The sequence below is a fragment of the Mirounga angustirostris genome, unplaced genomic scaffold (genome assembly GCF_029215605.1).
Source record: "Mirounga angustirostris isolate CCGP_5_RB_7025 unplaced genomic scaffold, mMirAng1.0.hap1 SCAF_7, whole genome shotgun sequence".
NCBI classification, from domain to species: Eukaryota; Metazoa; Chordata; class Mammalia; order Carnivora; family Phocidae; genus Mirounga; species Mirounga angustirostris.
This window is the reverse complement of record NW_026991715.1, coordinates 123,557,137-123,577,051: the sequence shown is the minus strand read 5'-3', so window position 1 is coordinate 123,577,051 and position 19,915 is coordinate 123,557,137. Positions and strand designations below refer to the sequence as shown.

General features: G+C 41.8%; 1 protein-coding gene across 1 annotated transcript in view; it reads right to left on the bottom strand.

Moving 5' to 3' along the window:
* FYB1 (FYN binding protein 1) overlaps positions 1 to 19,915 on the bottom strand; it is a 155,308-nt gene that overhangs the window by 82,593 nt on the left and 52,800 nt on the right. Inside the window, exon 3 of the mRNA XM_045861955.3 lies at positions 10,021 to 11,182. Coding sequence (XP_045717911.2) covers positions 10,021 to 11,182 — 1,162 coding nt within the window. The remainder of the gene's footprint in view (positions 1 to 10,020; positions 11,183 to 19,915) is intronic.

The window sequence follows — 19,915 nt, the reverse complement described above, 5'->3', positions numbered from 1 at the left end:
GAGTCTGCTTCTCCCTCTCTCTCTCTGCCCCTTCCCCTCTCATGCTCTCTCTCTCTCTCAAATAAATAAATAAAATCTTAAGATATAATAATAGCTTAGAAGATAAGAATGAAGAAGAGAGCAAGAAAATAGGAGGGAGGCAGATGGCTGGGGGAGTGGTACAGACCATCTGCCATAGACTGAGTGTTTCTATCCCCCGAATTCAAATGTTGAAAGGTAATCCCCAGCGTGATGGTGCTAGGAGAGTGGTCTTTAGGAGGTGTTGGGGTCCTGAGGGTGGAGCCCTCACGACTGGGATTAGTGCCCTTATAAAAGAGACCCGAGCGAGCTCCCTCATGGCTCTGCTATGGAAGGATGCAGTGAGGAGACAATCAGGAAGTGGCTTCTCACCAAAAACCGAATCTTGGAATTCAGGAGCACCTTGATCTTGGAATCAGGAACCTCTAGAACTGTGAGAAATAAATTTCTGTTGTCTCTAAGCCACCAGTAATTTTGTAATAGCAGTCTGAACTAAGATATGCCCTCACCTTATAATAATAGTCCACCCAACCAGTAGGTCCATTAGATAATCACTCAGAGTTAGTGAAGAAAGCACAAGTTCCCAACAGGCAGATAGAGATCTAGCAGAAGATCTAGGAACCTCATCTGCTTGCATGCCACTCAGCCAGAGCACAATTAATTTCTCCCCAGGAGGACTAAGGACTCAAGGTTTCAGAGAAATCAAAGACAGCCCTAGTGAGGTTTCCTGCCTACAAAACTGCTCTATCGGGTCTAGAAAAATCTTCTTTAATTTAGAATAACGTGAATGACTGAAATTATTTTATAAACCTGATTTATCCTCCTTCCACATGAAACTGCTTTTGAAGAAATGGCGGAGGAGAAAGTCACGTGTGTGTGTGTTTATGGCTAAAGTTCTGGAGGGGAGAAAAAGGGGGTCCTGGAGAAACTGTACTCTAAATCCTCAGTAACTGAGCGTATATGGGCACATCAATTTCTTTAAGGTGACAGTTTGGCAGAAAAATAGATAATGTTGTAGGATTTAAAAACAAACCACCCCAAGAGACTCTTGTGGTATCAATCTAGGATTCTTTCTCCACTTAAAAGAGGGGAGCGGGGCACCTGGGTGGCTCAGTCGTTAAGCGTCTGCCTTCGGCTCAGGTCATGATTCCAGGATCCTGGGATCCAGCCCCACATCGGGCTCCCTGCTCAGCGGGAAGTCTGCTTCTCCCTCTCCCACTCCCCCTGCTTGTGTTCCCTCTCTCTCTCTCTGTCAAATAAATAAATAAAATCTAAAAAAACAAAAAAAGGGCGCCTGGGTGGCTCAGTTGGTTAAGCGACTGCCTTCGGCTCAGGTCATGATCCTGGAGTCCCTGGATCGAGTCTCGCATCGGGCTCCCTGCTCGGCAGGGAGCCTGCTTCTCCCTCTGACCCTCCCCCCTCTCATGTGCTCTCTCTCTCTCTCTCATTCTCTCTGGCTCAAATAAATAAATAAAATCTTTAAAAAATAAATAAATAAAAAAACAAAAAAAAACAAAAAAAGAGGGGAGCAAATTTTTTTTACAGAAGAAAGGGAACAAATCCTCAACACACTTTGGACACCTGTGGTATTCATCTGCCTTGCGATGATTTTGGACAGGTTCTTAGTTGCCTGCTCGTACTCATGATATCACTCCACATGTTGCTCTTGGAAATCAGATGAGCTACGTCAGGGATCTGAGAACTGGAAGAAACTCAAGAAAAGAGTGGGGTTCTGGGGCAAGCCCCTTTGCCTGTGCCTCACCAGATCTACCACCACCCCTGGAAAGACACCTGTTTGCCGGGCATGTGCCGTGGGCTGAACTGGCCGTTGTGGTGGGCAGCACCTCAACTGCAGAGGGATGCCGACTGCTGGCACAAACACAAACCTCTGTTTCTACAACGCCACTTCTTACTTGGGGGAAAGAAAAACCTCAGATGGTTTTCTGCTCAGGTTTTTTTTCTGTAGCCAGATGTCTCACCTTCAGTTAACTTTCTCCTGATAGCATCTATTTATCGCTATGGGCTGTTCTACATGTTTTTTCTACCTTCGCTATGCCAGACAGAATAAAATATAATCTTTTTTTCTTTAGTGGCAATTTAAACGGAAGAGAAATATGTTTCTTGTCTCTTTGCTAGTGGTTAATGTGGCAGTTAAAGTCTCCAGCTTTTAGACTTTTTCTCTCTTCCTTGTGTCTCATATGTTGGAAAAACAAATAATCTAGTGCTCTAGATGGTTCTAGAGCCTTGTCATAACTATCATGATTGTGCTTCCTCTAAAAGAGTAGGACATTTCCAGATATATTTGTAAAAACAAGTAGCTGGATTTCTGCTCCTGGGGCATAATTTGGTCCTTCAATCATTGGAGTTAATTCTTGTGTTACATAAGTTAATTTCATTTTGTTTTGGAAATAAAAAATGTATGCACAAAGAGGCGTTATTAGCATATGAATCCATAATATTCAGAAATCATTTTCATCAAGGCAAACAAAGTGGCAAATGAATATTGTGGAAATCCAATCCTTTAGAAAAGGGTTTATTGGCCTGGCTTGGAAATAATTTTAGCAGATTATATGAAGCAAGATATCTCTTGCCCAGTGAGCAGACTGAATTATAACATTATCTTATAACATTTACCCCATCTTCCTATCTAGTTTTTAAAAAAATTTTAATGTGTGAAAACACAACTGAAAGTAAATCAGGAAGCGTCTGTATGTATTTGGTTATCAGAGTCGTACATATTTGTGTTTGATTTTTAGATTTGACTTTCTTTTTAATTTTCTTTTCTCAAGTAAATTGCAGTTTCATTTTAATGCTTTTCCCTTTCTGGGTCACATGACTATTTTAAGAATTAAGTAATTTTGATCAAATTTGGTGTCTATTAAATCATTTCATATGCAATTTATACTTTATTTAAGGGTAAGTTGGTCATTATAAAACAAAATTTTTATTTATGTTACAAGTTGCCACGTCTTCTTTGATCTAACACAAATGCTACTACGTTGACAATGTCACTGCATCGAGGAATATTCCCGTATTTTCTTTTGTAAGCAGCTTAAAAATATATCAACTTCTGCTGCTTGATCACCGGAAGTTACAGGGTAAATCATGGCATGTTGGTCCAAACTAGGTTTTACAGAAATTTCTCTCCCCTAAGAGAAGCAATAGTCCCTCTTCCAGACATGGTGACTCTCACTGTAAAGAAATTTTTTCCCTGTAAATTAGATAATAAGGATGGACTACTGTTGTGCTAAAATTAATATTAAAAGACTGGCTAGCATCTGAGCAGTTACAAAAGAAGTTTAAAGCCAAATGGAGCACTGAGCAAGGAACCAGGAACTTAAATATGCTGAGGGGATTTTTCAAAGCCAAATGACTTAAACCCTGAAGAGAGAAAATTGCCTTCCTCACAGGTCAGTTCCAGGGGTCCTCTCCTCCTGGTTCCTTTTCCTATCCAGTATTCTATTCTCCTGCTGGTCTAAGTATAAGCTAACTGACTGTTAAAAGCTTACCATCTGACCATCCTCAGGGAATTTGCAGGTTCTCAGAGCTTAGACAGTACTCACACTCCAGAGGTAAAACACCCATCAAGTAGCTGGATCTCTCCCTTGCTTCACCCTGACTGTGACCTGAAGACTCCTAAGAATAGATTCCTGGAGTGATCATCTAAGCATCTTTGACCAAGCATAGTCCAAAGGATATGACACAAGCGGTGGACACTCACTTCATGTGAGTCTCCTTTCTACCTTGTGAAGGGGGTGACGTGATGGTCCCTTTGGAAATATTGCTGACACCTACATTATAACTGAAATTTAGTTGCTATTAAGTGAGGGAGAAGACTTCCAGGATGTCTCTCCTCCAATTACCAAATAAAATAGTAAAAACAAAATACGGCAAGGTAAATATTATCCCAAAGTCGCTAGTGACCACCACACGCAAAAAAGGGAAAAATAACGTAGTTGGATAAATTTCACAAAGTGGTGGCTAGGGGAAGAAACAGAAGGCTCAGGTGCCCTAGGAAGCAAATAAAGCTTCCCATTTGTTCCCCAGAACCAGAAGCAATATCGGGGAAAGACACTGATTTTAGAAAAACCTGTGAATTCTCCTTAATACACTCCAGGTTGGAGAGGTGGACTCAGGGGTGAGTGAGCCCCCTGGGGAAGGTCAAGGAGAAACCTATAGCATGAAAGCCCTAAATACCACGACAGGATCACACCAGAGGCAGAAGGGGGGTTAGCTGCCACGGTTGGGCTTGCCCTGGTATAGGGCCCCAAATGAAATCTCAGAAAATGGAACAGCACCCAGCCCTCAAGATCACCACAGCTATCTTTCACTCCACAGAAGAGTGGATTAAAAGCAACAGTCAGAGCTGGTGAACTTATTCTGGATTTGAGCTCATAAATGCATTTGTCATCTGTTAGCCAGATAAAAAGAAAGGGTGTGACCCCTCTGCATATGGAAGAGAAAATCCCCAAAAGCAAAGAGGCACATCTTCTCTCAGAAAATACTGATGATGGGATGATTGACACTAACATATCTTGGCTAGGTTTTAAAACCTTAAAGAAAGAGATTCCTTTGGAAATGCAGACAGAAAAGATCATCATTTTCAAAGGGGAGAATTCAGGGTGGTCTCAGAGTTCTCCACAGTAAAATTAAATGCCAGAATGTAAAAATAAAGACCATGTATAAAAAAGCCCAAAGGATCCTGTTGGGATAATACAGTGGGGAACAGGTTGTTTGAGAGAACAGGGTTTAGACTGAGGAGCTGGTTTATCTTAGAAGAGCAGAAGCTGAGAACTTGGGGAGAAAGATGAAGAATAGGAAGCTCTTAAGATTTGCCCAGGGGCTTGTGTAGTTAAGACAGGGGATGCTCGTTCAAGGCATTTCTGTTTTAGGGTTAAACTCAGGTAAGCTGCCCAATTAATAGTGGTTCCTCAGAAGTTTCAACCTAGAAGAGAAGAAAGACTTACAGGTCTTGTGGAAAACTGCTTTCCTAGGGACCGAGGAGGGCAGATGAAGTAGAGTGGGCTCAGGTGGGAGGTGAAAGTAAGCGTGGATACCAGCCACGAGGTGCACCAGGCACCTGGACAGTGAGAGAGCAGAACAACATTGCCCCCTGAAGCCGACCCACGCTTTTGAAAAAACTTCCTTTCCAGTCTGTGTACCATAGAGCTTTGCCTCTAGCTCTTCAGTGTTCTGAAATGGCCCAATCTGTGAGATGCTTTGTTCTGGGATCTGTTTTTTTAGCGTATGTTGTTCTTAGACTCCAAGTGCACACTAGTGTATCAGATGCTTGTGGACACCCTACTGTAAAGAATCTACTTACCTCTCCCCCCTCCAATCTCTTAAATGTGTTTGAGCATCCCTTTCCCTTATAATGGCTAGGAGCAACACACACTGATGTAATGGGATATATAATATCTAATAAGGCAATTTTAGAGAGTACATGTAAAAAGAGAGTGAAGGGAAAGAGAAAAGAGACAGTTTAGGGTGTATGAAGGAAAATCCTGCCCCCTCCTATCCTTGCTGCTGAAAATAGCCCAAACACCTTTAGGCTCCAAAGTGCTATTGGCTGGATTAGTTGAAGCGATGCATGAGCAGATAAAGAGTGGGGTCAGTCATGCCACTGGCCCTTTGCTAGGGCCTGCTGGGATGCTAGCCTTACCCTTTCACTTGTCAGGATGCTTAACTGATCACTCTTTTTTTTTTTTTAAGATTTTTTATTATTATTTGACAGAGAGAGACTCAGTGAGAGAGGGAACACAAGCAGGGGGAGTGGGAGAGGGAGAAGCAGGCCTCCTGCCGAGCAGGGAGCCCGATGCAGGGCTCGATCCCAGGACCCTGGGATCACGACCGGAGCCGAAGGCAGACGCTTAATGACTGAGCCACCCAGGCGCCCCTAACTGATCATTCTTAAAGCTAACCTATGGAAAGGCAAGTCTTAGTTTCTCTCCAGGATTAAGAACAAGACCAGAAAAAAGGGTTGGATGGAATATTTCCAAGCAGATTTATTACTAACTCCACATGCAAACCAACAGTCAAGCCAAGGGATCTTAACAACTGAAACTTTGCTGGTTGGGCACACACTGATGCTTAGGATGAATTCCTCTCACCACTGGCCCAGGAATCAAAAGGAACCAGAGAAAAGGTTAGTTCAGAGAACATTTTGATATTTTGGAATTTTTTTTTTGAAAGTTTAGGCTTTTGTAGCCCCAAGTGGTTCTGGGAGAAAAAAAAAGTTATCAGCTTCATGTGCAGAAAAACAATATGATATACTCAAGCTTATGGTTTACCAGTAAGTAAGCTGGCTAGATCTACAATACAGACACTGGAATATTCATTTCTCATGGAAGCTCTATTCAATTGAGTGCAAGTCTATTGACAGGGGTTATCTAATTTGTTAAAGTAACTGCTAGGCTATAGAGAATATTAATACTGAATTCTGATTAAATAGACTTTGGGGGGATGACAAACCTGAGCAACTAACAAGAATATATTATTTCTATGCTCCAAATACATAATGTTAAGCAGACTGGTGTCTGTCTCCATGTAGCTTATAGTGGTATTTGTAGTAAAAAACAAACAAACAAACAAAAAACAGATGTTTCAACCAAAGAACACACACACACAGAGAAGGATGAGGATTCTTTGAGTTTCCCTTATGCTTGATTTATTATCTCATGATATCCTATGTTTCATGAGAGGAAGCCTAGGAGGGAGGATGGTGAGGGGGACACAGGCGCTGGAATCAGAGAGACCAAAGGATCAGTCCCACCCCTGCTTAGTCATGTTATAGCCTTGGGCAAGTTACCCAACCTCTCTGAGCTTTAGTTTCTTCAGAGAATTCTTATTTCATTGGGTTCTTGGGAGGAGTGAACAGGGTAATGTGTATCTGGTATGCAACAAGTCCTCAATAAATAATAAATATTTTAATGGCCAATATATTGGACAAAGATGAAAAAAGATGGAGGGTAGGTATGGGGAAGAGGTTTAAGGAATTGGATGTGAACCTGGAAAGGAAGCAATCAGGTAGAAGGCTAAGAAAATAGTGTTAAGAGTTTTGAAAACCTGCAGAGTTATTAGATGAAGCATAGGTTAATTTGAACACCCTATATTTTCTAAATCTGGTATATTCTTGATCTTCCTAAGCGGAATGCTAAATTACTTAGTATGGTTTGGTAAAAGTAGCAGTGGTGGGATCAGGAGTCAGCAGACCTGCCTTTTAAGAAATTCTCAGTGTTCAGAAAATAACACATATGACACATATGCAAGGTTATTTTTTGTAGCACGGTTTCGAACAGAAAAAGTTTGGAAACAATGCACAATGTTCAATCGATTAGGTGGGTCATTCATTTACCAGAATATTATGCAACTTTAAGGAATATTCAGTTACCTTTTAATTAAAATATGAAAAGATATACAAGATTTTAATTAAAAAAAAACAAGGATCAAAGCATTGCATATAATATTTTACTTCTTGAGTATAAAGCTGGGGGAATTAGTATCTCTCTCTCTATTTTCTTAAAGATTTTATTTATTTATTTGACAGAGAGAGAGACAACACAAGCAGGGTGAGTGGGAGAGGGAGAAGCAGGCTTCCCGCTGAGCATGGAGCCCGATGCGGGGCTCGATCCCAGGACCCTGGGATCATGACCTGAGCCGAAGGCAGATGCTTAACAACTGAGCCACCCAGGAGCCCCTAGTATCTATATTTATATTTGCTTACATAAACCTAAGGAAGCTGGATGACCATAGAAATTAAGAAAAGTGGTTTTTGTGGGGCAGAGGCTGGGAAGACCCAGAAAATGACAGATAAGGACTGTATGCCATTTTATACTTGCTGGCTTTTTCTTTTCTTTTTTTTTTTTTTGAGCCAGGTATAATTTCCATTTAAAAAATAACTTAAAAAAAATTATGGGGGCGCCTGGTGACTCAGTCGGTTAAGTGTCTAACTCTTGGTTTTGGCTCAGGTCAGGATCTCAGGGTGGTGAGACCGAGCCTTGCTCCGCGGTCAGCGGGATGTCTCTCTCTCCCTCTCTCTCTCTTTCTCTCAAATAAATAAATAAATAAATAAATAAAATCTTTTTTAAAAAGTTAAAAAAATTTAAATGCTTATAAAAATGTGAATGCTTTAAAGGGGTGTTATTCATAATTTAAAGTTAGGAATCAGATTGCTTTAGCCTGACACTAACCTGAGGTCAGTTCAAATTAAGAAGGATTGAGTTTTGATTTGTGAAAGAGGATGAAGAGGGAACAGGGTCCCTTTTGGAGCATAATATATCCCAAGGATCAGAGTTAGAGGTGGGGTATATTACGAGAGGATTTAGAGTCTAAATTGTGTCCTGGGGTACTGGAGCAGTGGGGAGGCAGGTCAAGATGGGGGGAAAAGGGAGAAAGAGGGCAAGGATCCACCCTGCCTACTAGGTGGTTTTGCCTGGGTCCCTTGGAACTCGATCGCACTGAAAGTCAGCTCCCTACTGACCTTGCCAGCACCATGGAGCCAGAGGACTTCATTAGCATTTCAAAAGCATGACACCAGACAACTAGTGACCGCCACCCAAACCTGGGAGCTGAGTGGAAATAAAGATGGAGCATTTCCCTGGTCTGAAGTTAGAGCCACAAGATGGAGGTTATGATAGCTAATTTTTTATCCGAGGCACAGAAGAACTAAGGGAAGGGATCTTTTAGAAGTTTTCACAAAGATAACATTTCTGAGTTATGGACCAGTATTAACATGAGAAGGTGACAGATGAGGAGGACACAAGTGTAACGGCTGAATCTTTCTAGAAGACGGATGATTGTGGCATCACTTCAAATGTGCTTTCTACATGATAGATTAATGGGAGGTTGGATCACTAATCTGTTAATCAGCAGCGAGAATATTGATCTATTGCATGATGATGCATTGCAAATGATATACTGCAAGCTGCTTTTGCAGAGCTGGAAAGGAAAAACAACCTTTATACCTAGAACTTCTTTAATTAGACCATAGTTTTATAAGAAAAAAAATATGTCTAATAAAGTGGTGTGGTCCCTATTCCATTATGTATAAGCATCCTTTCTCCACCTTCCCCGTGAATAAACAATAACTGCACATTATTGGCCTAAAATATTAATCGTTTCAGGCATAAATGAGCTCCTGTCATCACTGTGTGGGGTTACCAATCTTTACCAAGTCATTCAGCATCAAATTTTAGCATGTGCCATAGGATTGCCACATCTCTGGTAGGAAATGAAACTGTTTTCCCCAAAGGACACTAATGTGCCCCTTTGTCTGGCTTATGGTCCTAGTTCTGTGCTGCTTGAGGAATCAGCAAAGTTCAGAAAGCTTTATACCGAGAAATAGAAAACAGCTAACATATAAAACAGAAAGTGGCATCTCGCGAGCTCTGCTCATCTCTTGTTTGAATATTGGGCTTAGGAAACACGTGATGACTTTTTGGACATTGAAAATCACTTGACATTTTGGGCTGGATACTTTGTTGCGAGGGGTCGCTCTCTGCAGCCGTGACCTTCAGCAGCCTCATCGGCCTCTGCCTGCCACATGCCGGCAGCATCCTCCGGTCGTGACAGTCAAAACTGCCTCCAGACGCTGCCAAATGTCCCCGGGCATCAAAATTGACCCAGTTTGAGAATTCCCAACTTAGAGGTTTACTCGTCTTTCTAACTCTTTTGTGGTAGTAAGGGTAACACACCTCAGCCTCATTCAACAGAAATGAAACCCGGCTAAGGATGTAAATGAAAGCAAAACCATTTATCAATCAAATGGATATATTTCCCTCCACCCCCAAAGGCAGCCCCCGAGGCACTTTCTCGCAGAACTAAGGATTTTTACCTTTCAGACCTCCCACACCAAAGGAAAAAAATTGCCAAAGGAAAGTGGCCACATACACAGGAGTACCAGGGATGGACTCATTCCTTGGTATAATTTTTCCCCCCAGAAGTTCAAACAGCCCTCTGTGGTAGAACAGAACGTGTTAACTCATGAATGAGAAAAGAACTCACTGTTTCCAGAAGCGGCTTTTCGGAATTTCGTCAGGTCAACGTGCGGGGGTCTGCTGGGTTTTGGTGGTGGTGGGCCCAAGGTAAACAACGGAGGCAGGGGCTTCTGCTTGGGGGTGGCTGCATTCTTGTCTCCCTTTTCCTTGTCTTGACTTTGGCTCCAGGGCCCTGTCACTGTCAACTTAGAAGGCATCTTAGGGAACTTGGCAGGAGGAGCCCCAGAGCCTGGCTCTTCCTGATTCATTTTGTTCAGGAAGATGTTCTTAGCAGCATCTATCTTCCTATCTTCTCTTTTCTCTTCAGCATTTCTGGAGAGGCCTGGGCTTCCTCTGTTCGCAGCAGGTTTCAGAACCACCCCAGAAAAGGGTGAACTGGACGTCTCGCCTCCATGGTCTTTAGTTTCCTGGTCTTCTCTTGCTGGTTTTAAAGGGCCAGTTTTGACCTTGGCTCCTAAGGGAGGCGGGGGTCCTTTCTGTAGAGACGCATTCTTGGTGGGGCTCTCGTCTTCATGGGTGTCATCAGGACTCAGGGATGGCTTCTGGCCAAAGATGGGCTTGGGAAAGAGGGGCTTGGGCTCATGGTCCTGTGAGGCCGACGCAAACTTGCCTTTAACCCCAGCCAGCTTGGGGAATGCTTGCTTCTGCTCAGCTTCCAGGGCTGGAGGATGAGACCCTGGCTTGGGGCCGGGTGGCTTTAGGTCATGGTCTTGGTTTATACTGTGAGGTGAAGGCTTATTCCCAGGGGGCCGGGGAAACACAGGTTTGGCATCTTCCTTGGGCACGGTGACGGGCTTAGGGCCTAGAGGTTTCGGAAATCCCACTTTCACCTCAGGGTCTCTGGTGGCCGAGTGTGCCGGCGGTCCAAATCTTTGGCCCACTCCCGTCGGCTTTAGAAACGGGGGCTTGGGCTCCTTGTCAGGCTTTTCCTCAGACGTAGGTTTCACCGCCAAAGGTGGCTTTGGGGACCCAAACTTAGGTACGTTGCTAGGTCCCGCAGGAGTGCTGGCACTTCCTTGGTTGTCAAAGAGATTCTTTCTTGCTTGTACTCCTGAAGGCGAGTTTTGCCCAGGGACCTTGAAGGGGCGATTGCTGGCAGAGACCTCTTCCATGGGGTTGCCCCCTGTGTTAAACTTTGCCATGAGGGACTTCACATCTGCTTTTGTATCCTACAAGCACAGAGAACAAAAGCTAGCTGAGAGCCAGAGGTCTTAATTGCACAATTTAAAATACTACACTCTGAAGGGCTTCCTGGTTTGAGGCCTGCCTGGTCACTGATTGGTTGGGGAGACACTGTCACATTTATCTTCCTCTATGGCAAAATAGTCTGTGAGAGTTTCTTGAAGGGGGAGGGCTGTTGTGCATGTATTGTTTGGGCTTTTTTTTTTTTTTTTTTTTTTGCTTGTCTTACACTGACTTGCTTATTTCTGTTTAAGTGACACTACCTTTTTTTTTTTCTTTCCCTCACTGTTTCTCCAGCTCTCCTGTTGGATTTACCCTTCACTTGGCATTTATCGACTTTGTTTTACTTGAAAAAAATATGGAAGTGGCTAATAAGGGACTTCTTCCATATTTTACAGTTGAGCCTCTTATATAGAAACTATACTTGAAAAAATGAAAGTAAGTTCTTCTGTAAATTCAGTTTGTACACTTTCTACAGCATGGCCACGTTTAACAGCTCTGTGGTTTGCAAGAGCTCTCCTGTTCCCATCTGCAGTTAAGGTGTGTCTGCTTGCTAAACAGGGGATGTGGCAGAAAAAGTCACTCATTTGAATAAGTAAGTAATATGTGAGTTTTCCTACTTAATTATAAATATTGAGTGCTACTGATTCAACTGGAACCAGATGAGCAGGCAGAATGTGCTCACCTTCCAGACTGGTTCTGTCTTGGGGGCACAGGCTGGGGAAATCAAAGAGACTGGCTGGGAAGTCTCATGTCCAGCCTTCTTGCCTCTCCAGTCTCGTCTCTTTTATAAGGACATGTACTACTCCTTCTTGTAAGTCCTGCTACACAGTCTCTGTCCTCGACTAGAATTAGGATGTTACTCAGTAAAGACAGCAGGCAAATAGTCACCCTTCTCTGTGAAGGTGACTTTCCACTTAATCTGGAAACATTCTTGGTGTGTTTGCTCTTTCTCTCCAAAGCAAGAATTTGAAATTTTCTAGTTCTTCTAGAAATATTTGAAAATCGGAAGCATTAAAAAAAAAAATCACTGAAGATACACATGTGGTCATGACAATTTCCATTTTCATGCTTTAAAATTTGCCTAGAAAATGTTTTCTTTCTTCCCACCACCACCTATCTGGCCACACACCCAAAAACATTTCACCTTTTGAGACCCCAAAACCCCAAAACCATAGCATGGGCTCAATATATGGAAACTATTATTATTAGAAATATTAAGTAGCATATTCAAGGGCTCACAGCCAGGAACTGTGAGCACAGGGATGCACAGCCAGGTGTGCCTAGGGCTCTGAAGTCCAGAAAGGGTCTCATTCCTTTTTGTACCCCCACAACACCTGGACCAGGGCCTGGCATCTTCAGGCTTCTAATGCATATTTGGGGAAATAAAACTTGGCACTGAGCTGAATACTGTGAATAGCAATTTAAAAGAAATGGTGCCCTCAGCTGGAGTTTTTCTTTGTACCAACCTGCAGTGCCCGTGTATTTGCAGGATGGGAGAAAGGGACTTAAGGCACTAGAAGGAGAAAACCAGATGAGAGCAGCATTTTCCAGCTTGAATTTTGTTCCTTTAACTTACTACCCTATCTGCAAGTTGCTGAAAACATCTTATTTTCTACCTTGTCTTCCTTGAACACCTTTTTTTTGTTTTTATCCCCATGATTTCCTCCAATCCTCAAACAATCCCTGAAGGCAATAGGCAGGAAGATGGCAGAATAGGGAGAGTTTGGGTGGTGGGGGAAGGAATGGGAGAAGATGGGTCCTTCCCTGAACCCTCCCAAGGAGATCACAGCTGCAGAGAACTCCAAAGCTTAACACAAGATGCATAAAGAAGTATTAATACAAAAATTTGCTCTCGGGGTGCCTGGGTGACTCAGTCGGTTAAGCATCTGCCTTCGGCTCAGGTCATGATCCCAGGGTCCTGGGATAGAGCCCCGCATCGGGCTCCCTGCTCAGTGGGGAGTCTGCTTCTCCCTCTCCCTCTGCCCCTCCCCTGGCTCATGCTCACGCACTTGCTTGCTCTCAAATAAATAAATAAATAAAAATAAATTTGCTCCCCACATGTAAGAAAATCTGTCTCCAGGGAAGAACTCTTTTATTCTGGACTTATTCTATATTTTGCAATTTATATTCTAGATCTGTAATTTATTCTAGATTTATAACAAGAGGCTACATTGCAGAGTAGTTAATAATGCAGACTAGGGAGTCAGACTGCCTGGGTTTGAGTCTTATTAGCTGTTTAACCTAGGGCAGTGTACAAATTCTCTGGGCCTTAGTTTGCTCACCTCTATCATAGGGATCAAATGCTGTGTCATGGGGCTGTTAGGATGATGAAGCTAATCTCTGGAAGGCACTCCCAAAAGTGCTTGTAATATAAAAGGGTTTCCTAATTTTATACAGCAAGGGAAGCCTTAAGAATCATCTGGCCCAAGATGTGCATCGACAGATGACTGGATAAAGAAGATGTGGTATATATATACAATGGAATATTATGCAGCCATCAAAAGGAATGAGATCTTGCCATTTGCAACGACGTGGATGGAACTGGAGGGTATTATGTTGAGTGAAATAAGTCAAAAAGAGAAAGACATGTATCATATGATCTCACTGATATGAGGAATTCTTAATCGCAGGAAACAAACTGAGGGTTGTTGGAGTGGGGGGTGGGGTGGGAGGGATGGGGTGACTGGGTGATAGACACTGGGGAGGGTATGTGCTCTGGTAAGCGCTGTGAATTGTGCAAGACTGTTGAATCTCAGATCTGTACCTCTGAAACAAATAATGCAATATATGTTAAGAAAAAAAAGAAGAAGAAGAAGGTAGCGGGAGGGGAAGAATGAAGTGGGGGAAATCAGAGGGGTAGACGAACCATGAGAGGCGATGGACTCTGAAAAACAAACAGGGTTCTAGAGGGGAGGGGGGTGGGAGGATGGGTTAGCCTGGTGGTGGGTATTGAGGAGGGCACATTCTGCATGGAGCACTGGGTGTTGTGCACAAACAATGAATCATGGAACACTTCATCTAAAACTAATGATGTAATGTATGGGGATTAACATAAGAATAAAAAATAAATTAAAAAAAAAAAAAAAGAATCATCTGGCCCTCCTCTGTCACTACACTGGAAAGGAAACAGTAACCAAAGGATTAAAGCAAAAACCTACGTAGTTGCAGCAACTTCTTGTCTTGGATTTCATGGGGGAAAACCCATGAAACACACTAACCCATTGTCAAACTCCACATCCTGGTTTTAATTTAGAAAATACGGAAGTGGTTTATTTGGAATTGCAACATAAGTTTCTTAGCTACCCACCCAGACCCAGGAGGCAAGGTAGCGCCATGGTTAATAAACCAGGCTCTAGAATTATTGACTTGGGTTCAAATCTTGACTTTGCCATTTACTGGCCACATATCCTAGCAAGTTTTTTAACCTCTCTGAGACTCAGTTTTCTTCATCTGTAAAATGAGAATAATAACAGTACCTATTTTTCCACAGGATTTTGTTCTTAAATCAGGATTAAATGGGTTAATGCATGTAAAGTTTGTAGGTTAAGAATTACATGTACTATATATCCAAAGATTGTCTGCCAACATCATTTTTTCTAATTCACTATTCACATAACATCATTTTCTCCAGGTGACCAAGTTTTAAGTTATAATTGTCAATATTATGTTCTAATTTTATTTATTTATTTATGAATTTTTCAGTATAGTTGACATGCAACGTTACATTAGTTTTTGGTGAACAACGTAGTGATTTGGCAAGTTTATACATTATGCTACATTATGTTCTAATTTTAAATCAATGTGACTGAAACAAACATACTGTTAGAAAACATAATGGAGTTACTATGTTTGAGTTTGGTTTACCTACACTTCAAAACTTTTCACTGAATGTTGGAAGACAGGAAAGAAATAGTAATACATTCTTATGTAAGACCCTTTGAAGAAATGGGAGCAGCCCCTGAGCTTACACTAATATGTCTGGCAAATCAATAGCCCAAACTCTACAACTATGTGACCACTTATTCTGACTGCTTAGCTTTAGAAGTTGTTTCATCATTTTCATTGTTACAAGTTTATTGGACCAAATTTTCAATATCCAGATTTGCCCTTAATCTTTTTTTTTTTTTTAAAGATTTATTTATTTATTTATTTGACAGAGAGAGAGAGAGAGCGAGAGAGGGAACCACAAGCAGGGAGAGTGGGAGAGGGAGAAGCAGGCTTCCCGTGGAGCAGGGAGCCCGATGCGGGGCTCGATCCCAGGACCCTGGGATCATGACCTGAGCCGAAGGCAGATGCTTAACAACTGAGCCACCCAGGCGCCCCTGCCCTTAATCTTAACAATAATAGCTAAATTTCTTTCATAATGATAAGGATAGAAAGGAAAAAAAGATTAAAATTTTTTTTAACATTCTCCCATTTCATTGTAGATTGAATAGCCATTCCATTTTCCAGGGTTCTTTTTACTTTTAAAGAAAGTTAAAAAGAGGGGCGCCTGGGTGGCTCAGTCAGTTAAGCGTCTGACTCTTGGTTTTGGCTCAGGTCATGATCTCAGGGTCGTGGGGATTGAGCCCCATGCTCAGCGTGGAGCCTGCTTGAGATTCTCTCTCCCTCTCTCTCTGTCCCTCCCCCCTCTGCCCCTCCCCCCTATAGTGCACTTCCTGTGTGTCTCTCTTTCTCAAATAAATAAATAAAATAAAAAAAAAAACCTTAGAAAGAGTATAGGAGCCATGTATCATTGTATGATAGAGTGAAAATTCAGTCAACTCTAAGCCTTGAAACTCTAAGCCCTATTGCCCCAGTTCTAGGAGTATCATATATCCTGACTTACCAGTATAGGACAAGTTTATGCCTATTGTCCTGGAAGAACTATTAATAACATTCACATTTACTCTCAAAATTGACCTGCTTTAAACAATAAATTACATGGTGAATTTGCCCAGTTCCTCACCAGAGGCAACTACTGTCCTCAGTTTCTTATGTATATTTCTAAGCTGTGCATATACAAATATATATAAACATACCCAAGCATCCTTCCTGTCCCTACTTTTTGCACAAGGGGAAACTTCTGCTTCACAGCCTGCTTTTTTCCAGAACTAATATTCAGTTGCTACACACCTGCACAACTGGATATATCATCAGCAACCATTCTGATTGCTTGGTACTTCGTGTGATTCCAGTTGTTAAATATTTTCAATATTAACTCTGTTATTTTCCCTTATAATTGATCCATATCAGTGCATATTATTTGCACAACCTTTCTTTTTTTTTTAAAGATAGATTTTATTTTATTTTTTATTTTTAGAACAGTTTTAGTGAGAAGATAGTACAGAGAGTACTAGTATACTTTGCATCTACTTTCCCCTTAGTAAAACTTGACATTAGTTTGCAGGACCTTTTTAACTCTTAATAATTTAAAGATTGGGCTTCTACTTATTCTTAAGAAGAGGTATTTTACATCTGGAAGACCTCAGAGTCCAGGATACTTTAAGTAAATCAAACATTTCATCTCAAATTACTTGTTTCTTTTCCAAAATCATTTGAAGCAATTCATTATTATTTCTGTCTGTTATGTACCTATATAGTGTTTAGTCCAAACTACTCCTATTCATTGCTCTATAATTGCACAGATGTAATTGTAGAAATGCTCTTGATAGAAATGAATTTCCTTTAGCCTCCATGTATTTTTCCCTCCCCAGAATTATGTGCCTTCCCTGGCATAAACATCACATTTGCCACAGGCCCTAGCAAGAGAGCTGCTAGTAAGAAGCGTTTTGCTACAACCTCTGGGTTTCCAGTTAACAACTCTAGAATCCAGAAAATCTTCCTTTGCTCTTAGCAACTTACATGAAGATAATTGATCAAGTACATACTTAAACAAAGGTTGAGATGACATTTAGGACAGACATCAAGAAACTGTACACATTTAAGAAAATGTTTCCCTTTGTAGCAGTTTGTCTACATATTTTCATATGGAAAATTAAAAACACCCTATGACTGTCATTGATAACAGGGTTTTGCTTGGTTTTGGATTTATTTTTATAGTGGTCATACTTTTTTTTTTAAAGATGTTATTTATTTAGTTGAGAGAGAGAGTGAGCACGAGTTGGTTGGGGAGGAGCAGAGGGAGAAGGAGAAGCAGGCTTCCCGCTGAGCAGGGAGCCCGACACGGGGCTCGATCCCAGGACCCTGGGATCATGACCTGAGCCGAAGGCAGGTGCTTAATGACTGAGCCACCCAGGTGCCCCTACACTGCTCTTACTTTTAAATATATATTGAATATTAGATTAATCCCTTGGTTCTCAATGAGAAGCCTTTTTGGCAACGTCTGGAGAAATCTTTGATTGAAACGACTGACTGAGGCAATGCTCTTGGCATCCGATGAGAAGAAGCCAGAGATACTGCTGAACAGCCTACAATGCACAGGGCAGCTCCTCAACAAAATATTATCAGTCCAGATAGTCCCGAAGTCGAGAAGCCCCGAGTTAATCTTATTGTTCCTGGATTATTGGAAACACCTTACCAGAAAGTCCCTTTAATTTTTGTAATAGAATATAATCTAAAACCTATCAATAACTGTGTAAGAAAAACCAAACAAAGCCCCCCAAGCCCCTAAATAATACAAAAAAAAAAAATTACCATTAGAGATTGTTTTCAAAGTTCCATGTCTTTGTAAGTCTCATCTTCGCAAAGTTTCATTTATAAAGCACAAAAGAAATAAAACAGCCATGAATCATGGGTAACTAATAACATTAAAATAACTGAAGCTTCATTTTACCTCTGTTAAGATGTGTTTGTGTTACTTTTGTAATTAAAGCATGAGGAGAGCAAACCACTCTTATGGATGCTGTTATTTTTCCCTATATAGCCCAGGGAAAAGGAGAAGAAAGTGATTTGCTCTTGATTGCATGTAATGCTTTTAATCATGAGGGAGACAGCAATTAATAATAGTTTACCCAAATTGGTTTGTTTCTTTCTTCACGGATGAATTTTACTATATGTGGATTTTCTTTCTTATTATGGTATTGTTTCTTTTTTTTATTGTTAAGTCATGTTTTCCCCATGACTTATGGTCTGAATTGATGGTTCTTCTCATAGAATAAAATTAGTTCATACTACTGTCTCCATTACCCGGAACAGGACTCCAGGTATGATGACATCAGAGGATAACAGGAGGTTGCAAGGAGGTGCATATGTAAAGGGAAAACGTTCCAGTACGCCAGCCCTAGGCCTGCCCAAGGCTTCAGAGATTGTAGTCAGAGTGAATGGAAGAGGGATGAAAGCAGGTGGGGGTGGGGTGCTGCAGAGAGAGCCCAGCTTCTACCAGGGTGAGGGTTCATGTTACTCAAACCTATTCAGCAAAGGACTGATAAGAAGGTATAATAAAAAGACTGAGAAGATAGAAAGTTCTTTCCTAAGCCAAATAAACTTGCCATCCTTGAGGTAGGAAGCAGGCTGGTGAAAATTTGTCATATACTCAAGCAGTTCATACTTTCACAAGGCAATGGTATTCAACTTCACTGGTTTCTATTGCCTAGATTAAAGAAAATAACAGATATGTTCCCCACAACCATGTCCTCCACCCCTTTTGAGTGGGTGAGCACACGTACACACGCAGAAGTGATAAGTTGTCTTTTCTTTTTAAAGAGATTTAATCTCTACTCAGTGAACTTGGAAAAGGGAATTGTTTTAATCTGAAAATAAGCTTTCTTAAAACTGCTGTCAGAAATTACATAATAAAACCTTTCTCCTTGGTATTGGTTGTAAAGATAGAGTCAATAGAAGTTGGCTGAAAATACAGTTCTTGTGACAACTTCTTACAAGATGGTAGAAGGCAGGTCACACTAGAGATAATGAAACTGTGGTACACTTTTTTTTCATCCCCATTAACACTGTCTAAATATTTAGGTACTTAATGGGTCATAATTTAAGTACTTACTGTGTATACTGTTTCCCCAAGGAGATGTAAAAGCAGGAAACTAGTTTTATTTTTCCTCCTCAAAAATAGCACCCCTCTGCCACCACCCATTCAAACAAGCAGTCCTTAATGCCTGGCACATTTCTTTCCATAATGTCTATCACACATACTATACTGGCTGATGGGCTGAATTTACTTGAATTCCACATGACTAAGCACACAGATGGTAGCTGGGGACATGACTTGCTGAGCTTCTTCTAGAGTGTTGAACCCCTGTCGCAACTCTATTTTTAAGAGCTCTCTGTCTAACAGAGTCTCTACCTCATTGCAAATGGGCTGTGATGGATTCCAGTTGGCTGAGCCTCTGAGGTTGGAGGGAGCATCAGGCCCCTCTTCAACAGGATGTGGGAGCGTGCTTCTCACCACAAATTGAATTCTTGGGGCAAGATGAGACTGCTGCAGACTGGGCAAGGGCACAGGGAGGAGGAGATGGTGGTGGAAGCAGTGGGGCGAGCCCTCCCATTTTTCTCGGTGACTTGTAAAGCTAAAGCTGGAACTGCAGACAACCCCAGCAGCCAGCCTTGGGTGGTGAGGGGTAATATAGTCAGAAGAAGACACCTGGCATGAATGGGGTCTCTCTGGGAGCTGTTGCTTGGCTCCCCTCGGAGGGGGGAACTCGGCCATTGTCCTGCAGGAGGCTGGCCTAAGTACCTTAGCAGAAAACCTCTCTATCATTAGTCCCTCTTGTATTACCTCAGGCACCTGTTGCGCTGGATCCTCTCCTTGCTCCTACTGTGTTCTC